The sequence below is a fragment of the Gavialis gangeticus genome, unplaced genomic scaffold (genome assembly GCF_001723915.1).
Source record: "Gavialis gangeticus isolate Ggan-Ray unplaced genomic scaffold, GavGan_comp1, whole genome shotgun sequence".
Classification (NCBI taxonomy): domain Eukaryota; kingdom Metazoa; phylum Chordata; order Crocodylia; family Gavialidae; genus Gavialis; species Gavialis gangeticus.
The window spans coordinates 46,583,639-46,594,782 of NW_017728998.1; the positions used below are offsets into that span (position 1 = coordinate 46,583,639).

The 11,144-nt window shown below is 48.1% G+C and overlaps 1 protein-coding gene across 5 annotated transcripts in view; it reads left to right on the forward strand.

The window, feature by feature from the left end:
* PLEKHG4 (pleckstrin homology and RhoGEF domain containing G4) overlaps nt 1-11,144 on the forward strand; it is a 172,352-nt gene that overhangs the window by 15,596 nt on the left and 145,612 nt on the right. For all 5 annotated transcript variants that reach the window (XM_019505853.1, XM_019505857.1, XM_019505856.1 and 2 more), the window contains 3 exons: nt 4,189-4,398; nt 6,705-6,828; nt 8,434-8,527. In XM_019505853.1, the coding sequence (XP_019361398.1) occupies nt 4,189-4,398; nt 6,705-6,828; nt 8,434-8,527 (428 nt within the window). The remainder of the gene's footprint in view (nt 1-4,188; nt 4,399-6,704; nt 6,829-8,433; nt 8,528-11,144) is intronic.

Consider the following 11,144-nt stretch of genomic DNA (forward strand, 5'->3'; position numbering starts at 1 on the left):
ATATATCTAATCAGATCTCGAGTAGCTTACTCACAAGCATCATCCAGAGGCTGTTGGAGATTCCCTCTGGAAGCAGGCCGTTCCTCACTCATGAGTTATGGGGGAGAGAGCCAGTTTCAGATGGCATTTGCAAATCATGCAGTTGTACAGCGCCTGAGTCAGTCAGGGATCTCTGCTGCTTTAACAGCCATAAAACTGCCCAATGCCTGTAAGGTTCAGAGCTGCTGTTTAGCTCTCTGTGGAATGCCTGGGACTGAGTCCTAACGTTTCCTCCCTGAAGATTGCTTATTTTAGCTCAAACATGTTTGGGCTGTGAGGAGAAAGTGTCAGGAGTTCCCTTCCTGCCCCCACCCCCTTTCTTGCAAACTCTGTATAGGATCTGTGTAGTATAGCTGAAAGCGGGCAACCAGGGCGTGACCCTTAGTGCTCCACAAAGAGGAGTGCTGGAATGGAGGCAGGCGGCTCAAGGCTCTGGCTGCCTAGATCAGAATTGGAGCAGAGGGAGTCCCCTTGTCAGCCTCACCTTCCCTCTTTTATAGTTTCATAGTTTCTAGGGTCAGAAGGGACCTAAGTAGATCATCTAGTCCGACCCCCTGCCCTGGCAGGAAAGAGTACTGGGGTCAAATGACGCCAGCAAGATGTACATCTAGCCTCCTCTTAAAGACCCCCAGGGTAGGAGCCAGCACCACTTCTCTTGGAAGTTGGTTCCAGATCCTAGCCGCCCTAACCGTGAAGTAGCACTTCCTGATATCTAGCCTAAATCTACCCTCTGCCAGCTTGTGACCGTTATTCCTGGTCACTCCTGGCAGCGCTCGGGGGAACAGGGACTTCCCCAGTGCCTGCTGGTCCCCCCTGACTAGTTTGCAAGATTTTTGGGAGAAGTTACCGGTGTGAAGGGATGTGTCTTGGTCAACAGGAAAGGCATCTCCTCGCTGGACCTGCTGCTGCCACCAAATTGCACAGATGCTTGCCATATAACTGCAGTGGCTGTGGGGCAAGGGGAGTGTTAACCTGGCTGCCAGCAATGACACCCCCCCATACAGCAGTGTCCTCCCCAGCCTCTTCCCCTTCCCTCCACCCACTCTGCATGGCTGGAGCCTTGAACCTCCTTTCATTCCAGTGCCCCAGAGTGCATACCCTCTGCTGTCCAGGACGCAAGGTCTACCATTTAAGCCTCTGTTTGAGATCTGGAGAGAATTTCTCCTACCTTGTTCCATGGGCAGACTCCGTGAGCTCCAGAAAGAAGAGAGCAGTTCCAACTGCCCTGGACAGGTGACTCCTGGTCCACGTCATGGGATGAGGTGGCTCTGTGTGTTAGCCTTCACTCAGGGCTGGGCTGAGTGGCCCAAGATCTTGATTTTCCTGGCTTGCTTATTTGTTTCATGGTAACCAAGGAAAGCAGGCAGTGTGCAAGGACCAGCCTGGATAACCTGTGAGAGAGGGAGCATGCACATGGGATAGCCTTTTAGTGAGAGGAGAAGCATTTGGATTTAAGCCTGTCCATTTTTGGCTAATTCTGTTGGAACCATGACCCGGTGGTGGTCCATTATGCTGGAGTGCAGGGTTTAAGGTGCTGAAGACAGCCCACTTATCTTGATACCCACCTGTGAACTGGAAGAGCTGCTGGCTAATAAGCTTCATAGTAAATGAAACTAGATATGCTTTCTACACCTGATTTCATTGCTGCAGGGCCTGTTGTTCTGTTGGCAGAAGCAGCTGTTCACTTTTCTGCTGTATTGATGCATGGGTTGAGTTTCAACCTGCAAACATCCTTCATTTCTTGAGTTCACACTGAACCCAGCCCAGGCACTGTTTTGTGGGGAGAGAGCTAAAAGGCTATCTAACTAAGTGTAAATCTGTACCTCTCTTGGCACAAGTAGAAAGTTTGCCCCCAATTCTCCCACGCCAAATACAGCACTTTCTCCATCTATATCACACTGCTTTGTCAGCATGTGTGAAGTACAGGAGAGACAAGCGGTGACAAACTGTTTCCTAGAAGAGCAGGAACTAGACATTCAGGTGGATCCTTTCTAGGAATCCCCCTCCGCCCTGCTTTGTCTTTCCTTCCATGCCTAGCTCTAATTATGGGCAGCAGAGACAGGCCTTTTGATATGCCAGTCAGGATGGCGGTCCAAAGCTCACCAAGTAGAGCTATAAGCCCCCTTAGTGATGGGGGCCAGTAAGGTCATATCACTGATTACTGGGACAATAGAAAAATGGGGTCAGGAGTGAGAATCATAGATTTATAATGAGTGCATCAAGGGGAAGATATCGAGCAGAATATGCTGGATAGTGCTCGTTGGCCTTAAAATGAGTCCAAGGAGCCACAGGACACTGCCTGGTGAAACCTTCCCCAGAGATGTGAACAGACGAGAGCCAGTAAAGCAGCCCTGCAGTCCCCAGGGGTCCTCCTAGCCAGAGTCTTCTTTCTGGTCAGATAGATTGCAGGCTTGGTTAGGGCCACGAGGAGGCTGACTAGGAAGCCCTGAGTCTTGTTGGGGCCACAGATAGGGAGTGTGTAAATTAAAAGGTGCAGGGAGTAGTGCAGCTAGAACCTCAGCAGGAGGTTCTGGAAGAGGCAGTGAAGGGTTTGCAGCCTGGTGCCCTGCAGGGAGGTATGCATCAGGGTCTCCCACTGCTCGTATAAGGGGCAGGTGCTGGGGGCATTTGTAAACCGCACCAGCTACACACCTGTGGTGATGGCTCTGTGGAAGAGCCACCAGCTGAGGTTCCTGGTCGAACCGAGATGGGAAGTGGGATGCAAAAAAAGCCAGTGATGGACTTCTTGTGTTATGCTATGCAGTGCTTGGGTGAATTGTGAATGTGCTGGGGAAAGGAAGTGGGCTAGGGGAAAACTTGATCTCTGCAGAGCTTAGCTGAGGTAAGTTGGGTGCTTCCAGAGAGTTTCTAATGTAGCTGGTTAGTGGGTTTAAGCTAAAGGTTGGGCCTGGGAGTGGCCTTAGGTACCATTTTAGCTGTACCCTAAATATTTCCACTTTGTCTGTCTGTCAATAGATCCTGTTTATTTACAGCCCTTGTGATGCAGCAGCAGGAGGGATTGAAGTTGGTCATTTAAGTCAGCAAGCAGAAATCTTGAGTTTAATGATCAATTATAATCTTGTTTTATATTTATACTCTTTAGTTATTTTTCTGAAGGAAGATTGATTCTCAGCATCAATGGTAATTGTTAAAATGCTGCTGATTTGCACTTACGTGTAGAGTGTAGAATTAAATCTAGTACTACTTTTTTTGCTAACCAAGAGGGTAGATCATCTACTTATTTTTTTTTCAAATGATACAGCTTAGCATAGTTTTGTCCCAACTCTTAAATTTTATACTTTATTGTACCGGAAAATGTTGAACGACATCTATTTCCTAGATTACTTTTTTGTATGATTTGCGTTAAGTAGGTTTTGCATGGAATTTGAATTTAATTAAAAAAGTAGAAAGCTAGCATTTTAAAATTGCTTTTTTATTTGTAAAATAAAAAAGCCAAGAGGAAAAGGATACGTAAGAGGAAAAGGATAAAAGTACTTTTTGCATTTTAAACTAACCAATTTATTAAACAATGGAAGTATTTTCTGTAATTAGTGAATAAAACTGGTTGTTTGTATACTTTAGAACTAATAGATCTCAGCCTTTTACACCTGTGTTTCATTAAAAAATTGTCAAGGGAAAACAAGTCTTTTAACCCCTATCAGTTTGACAGTTTTGAACAAATTATTTATTAAACTCAACTAAACTGAAGTGAAAATATTCTCTGCATCTTCAGGTGGGGCTTTAGCTATCTAAAAGCTAGGTCATCATTTCAATAAACTGCATCTCCAGCAGCTGAGATAACAATGTCCCCAAGTACAGAGGGTTGGCCTTAAAACTTTGGTAGCTATCACGCACTGCTCAAATATTTTATATTTCATTTAAATGATTTAAATAAGTAATACTAGTTCTTGTGGTTAGAGATGTGAATTGATTTCTAAGGAGGTTTATTTTTAATATGAACTAGAAAAGCATGATTTAACCACCTTGCAGAGCAGCTTCCTGACTCCTACTAAGGAGCCACAGAGTAGGCTTCATGACTGTTATCTTTGGCAGCTTACTCAATCTGGAGTTTATGAACTGACACCTTTGAGTGGGAATGTGCTTTAGCTCCTGTATGCTGACCCCATGGGGGTTGTTCTTATCTTACAGGAATGGAAGGGGTGGAAAAGGTAAAAGAAGGAATCTGCACAGATTTGCCGGTGCCGGTGGATAGAGCTTGTGCCCGGGAGGAAAACTCAACAGCTGTTGCTCGCCAAGATTCCACATCTTTTACATCACCAAGAAGTCCTCAAAGTGTACCCACTATAGCAAGGGATGTGAACCTGGAAGTCCTCATGAGTGGAGTTGCCTGCCTGCCTGGTGAGTAGCTTAGCCAGGTGGGTGGAAGAAAGGGTTTTACTACAGGGCTGCAGTTCTCAGGTGTCATGATAGTAGATGTGTACTTTACACTTTACATTGGGATTGTGGGGTTGTGTGTGATGTAGGCTTTGCATTAGAAGCTTTTCTGAAAATGATCTTAAATTTCTGGCTGACTCTTAATGCTCTCTGGATGAAGAGAGGATTAGCAGGAAATGGGGACTTGCACTCTCAGACACTCCAGGTGACTTGCTCCCAACAAAGAAGCTGGCCGAGAAGATCTCTGACACACTTAAGATGTACTTAGGTCAGTGGTCCCAGACATTTTTGGACCACCAGATCATTGCCAACCTGCAAATTTCTCAGGAATCATTGTGTATCTTTACCATCAAACATCTAATTGAAACTGCTGTAAAAGTGGATGGGGCATAGTATAACCTATAGACCAGCTGCAGACCACTTACCAAGGCTTCATGGATCTCTGATGCCCCATGGACCATAATTTGGGAACTGATGGCAATACAGAAAAAATAACTTGTGATGGAGGTTGCTATTTGGTGGGGATGCCATTTCTGCAGCTCTGAAGGGAATCTCAGTCTGAGGGAGAGGTGGCTTTTCTTGGAAAAGTGATATTGAATGGATTAAAATCCCCCAAACCAGCCCCAGGTATTTAAAGTGCTCAACATAATATTAGATGGAGTGTGAGCTAGATGTATACATGCACACATGCCCAATGAGATGCTAGGAACCTCCACAATTACATTGAAAAGGGTAAAAGTGATGGCATTCATGTTCTTTTCTGTTTTATGTTATTCATGTTCTTCTCAGGGAGAGAGCAGCTGAGTAGCACAGGATAGTTACTTTGTTGGGCAGCAGTAGAATAAGTAGGAGATAGGAATGTTTCACTTTATTTTTTCATTAGGGGTCTGCTCCTGTTAGACTTCTTGTGATTTGTTTTAATCATTTCATACCATTGTTATAACTGGAAATGGCATCACTGCTAATGAATTTCTTGCAATGCATTAGATGTGTTTCCCTGTGTATATAGGTAAGTGATCATTGGAGAATAGTGAGACCATGTGATTTAACAGAGGTGACTGCTTCCTTCTGCTTTGTGTCTGGATCTTGGTCTAGGTTGTTGAATGGAAGAGTCTAAGTATGGATCTCTGAGTGGAAACTTCCAAATGCTTTGTTAAATTGCCCTTGCACCTGCCTTTCAGATTGGATGATGTTCGAGCAGTGTCCATTTGGGGTCCTTCATATAATTTTTCTCAATGTTCTATAAATCAGAGGCTAAGAAGGATTATTAAAGTGTAACACTAACAGTATCATTTGGCTGAAGGAGCTCCTTGAGTAAATAAATCACAGCTGGGACAACCTGTTAAAATCCATCTTCTATCTTGCACCATTGGAATCTCTGTCTTGGGAGAAAGGGTCATGGCTGCCTTTCAGCATTGCTTTCCTGGTTGCCTGCATCAGAACTGTCTGGCTAAAGCGAAGGGGTTTCATTTGTCCCAGACAGGTTGCTTCTGGGGAGTTAGGTTATTCTAAGGGCAGTGATCTGGTACATTGTGAATACTGTGCCATCTACATCTTAAGCTCTCTGTGATCTTCATAGATGGGCATGGAATCTCCTGCAAGGCCAGCAGCAAGCTAGGCCTCCTTGTCCACCGGCCTGCCTGAGGCTGAGTTAAATATGGTATTTTGGGGGCTTTTATCTTGTGCACTCCTGGAGCAAAAGCTGAGGATTTCCATTCTAGGGCTTTGTCCTTGAACAGAAGCCACCTGCTTTGTGTGCTGCTACACCAGCTTTCTTCCTTCAGCCTAGACCACTAGAGCTGCATTTGGTTAGGCAGCACTCTTCTGAAAACCTGCTTGAATTCCTTCCAGCTGACAGGAATCAGCTGGTAAGGTGCTCATCCTGCTTGGGCTTTAAGAATTCTAACCTGAACTTCAATGCTTTGTGTTCAACTGAATGTGGGCCCCATGTCTTGCTTTTAAGAATGAATGTGGTATGAAAGACATCAGTAGTGGCCAGTAGCAGCACTGTGGCTTCCAGGAGGGTAGGGCTTAGGTGTCTGGCTTGTGTCTCCTAGTGCTGGGGCTTGGGAGTGTTGCAAAGGTGGCCTGCTCTCTTCTGGAGGGGTGGGCACTGGGATGTTCCTGTGCAGCCCAACAGCAATGCCATTATTTGCTAGGGAAACCCATGGAGGGCTGCGGCTGGGATGGGCTGCCTTGGGGGTGTTTTTTTTGAGTGATTCTCAGAAGCTCTAGCTAGTGCGTACATTAAAATAAACTTTTGTTTTTAGGCACTAGAGACAAAAGTGGACACGCTGTGGCTATCATCACAATGAGGAACACGATTTGGTTAAACCCCCACTGCAACACCAGTGAGCTGGTGCGCCTCCTCCTGTACTTACACAGCATCCCAAGGTTGGTGGAACTGTTGGCCCAGGTCAGGTGGTTGGGCAGGGTGAATGGCTCCAATCTTTCCTTGGATCTGCCTGAAATGTGAGACCCAGGAGGCTGAATGGTAATGACCTTGTTTGACAGACTGAGGTGATGGCCCAGAATAGTCTTAGAACCAAATCACTAAAGATTTGCTGCAAGGGTGAATTAGCCAGTGCTCACTAAGCAGTTTGGATCTGCAGAGTGCCATGTGGGCATGCTAAGCAGGAGAATAATGTCTGTATTACTGGACATTTTCAGGTGTTGCTATAAACATAGGTGCCAACTTTGGTTTTTGCTGGTGGGTGCTTGCACACACAAAAAAACAAACAAACCGAAAATGGCGCTTTAATTTAAACTCAGTGTATTCCTGCGCCTAGCCCCATGCGTGCCCAGAAGAAGCAGCACATTACTTCAACCCAATTCTGCAGCATCTGTAAAGATCGGGTGCTTTAGTGGGGCTTTTTGGCACTTTTATCTAATAGCTGGTTGAATCAGTTTTAGCTAAAAATGCGAAAAAGCCCTGTTGAAGTGCCCAATCTTTATAGATGCTGCAGAGCGGGGTTGAAATAATGCACTGCTTCTTCTAGTAAAGCACAGTTTTGTTTTGTTTAACATCTGCAAGTAGCCACGGCTGTAGCTTGTGGATGCTGAGCACCCAGTAATTTTTCCAGTAGGTGCTTGAACCCGAGAGTACCCGTGGAATTGGAGCCTATGGCCATGAACCTAGACCATTACACACTATGCTGTACTAGCTCACAAAGAGGGCTCACGAACTGTGATGGAGGGGATACTGAGATAGCCCTTCAAGGAGACAGTTATGCAGTAGCTCTATGAGATGCTTCTGAGAGGCAGCCTTTCTGCTAACCCATACTCCATGCAGATAAGGAAGACTGCTGTTATGGTCACACAGGCCTGTCTTAGTATATGTGAAATTGCCTCTCTGTCACACTGTTTGGCTTCACTTTGGCTTCTCCCCTCACTTTTTGCCATCCTAGGTAGCACTAGGAGAGGGAATCAGCATTCATGTGATAGTCTGTGCAGCATGAGGGATTTGCTGCTGTAGAGTGGAGCAACACAGTGAGCATTGCAGTAAGGGTAGGGAAGCACAAGCTTACTTAACAGCAAATAATAAGAGAACAAAGATCAAAGAAAGGATGTTCAGAGAAAAAATATTGAGGATGTGGCCTTGGCTGCCCCTTCTTGGTTTTGCCAACAGAAGTCCTGATAGCAGACATCAGCTGGCATCACCAAGCCACTTGCGCATACCTACATCCATGCTGCCTCTGGCAGCTCTGAACCAGATTCTGATGGCAGCCGAATCCTTACTTTGACTTGAAGGAATCAGGTTGCTCTGCTTCATAAAAGCTTTGGGTATGGGCACACTCAATTTTTCTGGAACAACAAGAGTTCTGTCTGCAAAATGGTGTAGTGTAGGTATAAGAGAACAGTTACTTGCTTCCTCTTTATAGAATAATATATGTACAGTACACTACCGTACAGTGCTGTACAGCTCAGTTTCATCTGCTTTAGTGGATGGTGCTGTACTTTGGTAATGACAAGTATCTGGTTCTGCTCTTTTCCTTACAGACCAGGGTGCCAAGCTTTGGGTCTGACCATACTAGTCGATGCTCGTCGTTGTTCACCTGTTCCTGCCCTTTTTAAGGCTTTCAACATACTGCAGGTGAGTTCACGGCTTATTACATGGTGCTTCCAGTAGAAGCAGCATTAGAGTGAAATGTGGGTAGACCATTTGGCCCTAGGCTTTCTTGAACTGGATATAGTTTTCTGGCATCTAGCTCCACTGAAAGCCACACCTGCCATGTGAGTTTAGGCTGCTGTTGAGAGCATAGGTAGTGGAAGGCCAGGGCTAACGGGGCTTAGCACCCCCAAATTCAGGGCAGTGGTGACAGCACAGAGGATCGCAGGGCAGCCTGGCTGTGGACTCCAGGCGGCTGCAGGGCGGGAGGCACACAGACAAATATGCAGCTGCAGCCTGCAGAGGTGACCAGGAGCACAGTACCCAGCAGGTAAGTCTGTAAAGGGGAAGAGGCATGGGGGGCCAGATCAAGGCACCCACAGTGAAGGAGGGAGTGGGGCAGGAGCTGGGGCAAATGGGGCCCTGGGGCTGGGATGGGTCATGGGACGGTCGGAGCTGCATGTGGCTCATCCAGGGATTGTGGCAGGACTTCTGCCACTGGAGGAAGCATGGGAGACATGTGATCCCTAGATTAATGCACAGTGTTGCAGACGTGAATTGCTGCTGTGGGCTGGGTTCTGCACCCTGCAAAGGCAGGAGGAGAAAATATTATTGGGTGGTGGGGGTGGCTGAGCACATGTGGGAGAGAGCCACATGGCGTTGTGTCCTTACTGGGCAGCGGCAGCGGGGTGCAGAGCCCAGCCTGCAGTGACAGCCTACCTCCGCCCCGTGCACAGATCAAGGGGCCATGTTCCTCCTGGGCCTCCGCTGGGGTGCATGCAGCAGTGAATGTCCCCTGCGCTCCTGGACAAGCCATCTGGGCTTTGAGTATCCCATGACCCGCCCTGGCCCTGGGGCCCCCTTCACCCCAGCCTCTGCCCCTGCTCCTGCTCCTGCCCCACTTCCTCCCTCACTGCAGTGCCCTCAATCTGTCCCCCACCACGTCCTTTCTCCACAACAGACTTACCTGCTGTGCTGGGCAGTGCTCCACACGCAGCCAAGCTGCTACAGGCTCCAGCTGCCCGTCTGTGTCCATGTGCCCCCCCACCCTGGCTGTAGTAGCTTGGAGCCCATGCCTGGGCTGCTGTGAGGCCCTCTGCCCTGCCACCACTGCTCTGCCTTGTGGTGGGGCAGGCAGGGCTAAACCCCATTAGCCCTGGCCTTTCGCCACCTGTAGTGTCCTGCTGCCATTGCCTGGGAGCCGTGTGTGACGCCATGTACCTTCTGTGTGCTGGCTGTGCCTACACTGCGTCCCCTTCCTGTCCGGCAGTGGGAGACACATGGCGTGACGTGCAGCTCCCAGGGCAATTGCAGTGAGGCACAGAGCTCAGCCTGCAGCTGCAGCCTGCCTCTGTGATGCCCCATGCACAAATCTGGGGGTTACATGCTCCCCCCCGTACCTCCCACGGGGTGCACGCAGCAGAGGGAACCCCTCCCCTCCGCACCCCTGGATGACCCACACTGGCCTTGGGGCTCCATTTGCCCTAGCCCCTGCCCCTCCTTCACCATGGGGGCCTCGATCTGCTGCCCCACACACTCCTTCCTCTTCACAGACTTGCCTGCAGGGCAGTGTCTGTGTCTGTGTGTATCTGTTTAGCAGTATTTTTTATGTTTAAGTTTTACTCAGCCCCCAAATAATATTTTCTCCTTCCGCCTTTGGTTGAGAACCAAGTTACTTCTCCCAGTTCAGTCTTTAGAGGACTCCCTCTCTATACATCCATGTCGGAAGGCAGAGCTAGAGGCCTGCATTTGGGGAAAAAAGAACTGAACAAGCTGCATTCATATCCCCAGTGGGTGGCAGCCCTGCCTACAAATCCGTAAGTACATTCTGTGGAACTCTGCTCAGAGACATCAGCCATGCTTCTAGCAAGTGTCCTTCTTGGCACAAGGAGAATTGTGTTTTCAACAGCTGTGTAAAATGCCCAGTGGAATGTCTTCTACCAGGAAGAAACAGAAATGAAGGAGAGAGGCCTGTGCTTTGTTGGCTGCTTGGGGTATGGATGGTGGAAAAGTGCAGGTCAGCACCATTGGGAGGAGCCTGTGGGGGTGAATGATCTGGCTTTAGGGTGAATGATTGGAACCAGACATGCTGTAACTCTAGACTGCTGCAGGTCGAAGGCTTTCCTCTCAGTCAACTAGTAACCAAGTATCATAGTGCTTAGGGTCGGAAGGGACCTAAACAGATCATCAGGTCCGAGCCCTTGCCCCGGTCAGGAACGGGTGCCAGGGTCATATCACCCCAGCCAAATATCTGTCCAGCCTCCTCTTGAAGACCCCCAAGGTAGGAGAAAGCACCTGGGAGTCCATTCCAGAGCCTGGCAGCCCTAACTGTGAAGCAGTGTCTCCTGATGTCCAACCTGAACCTTATCTCTAGCAATTTATGACTGTTATTCCTAGTAAACCCGCGTGGTGTTCGAGGGAACAGAGCCTCACCCAATTTCTGCTGGTCCCCCTGCTGAGTTTGTAAACAGCCACCAGATCTCCTCTGAGCCTTCTCTTGTGGAGGCTAAGTAGGTTCAGGCCCTTTAGCCTGTCTTTGTAGGGCCTGCCCTGCTGCCCCTTGACCATGCAAGTGGCCCTCCTCTGAACCCTCTCAATGCTG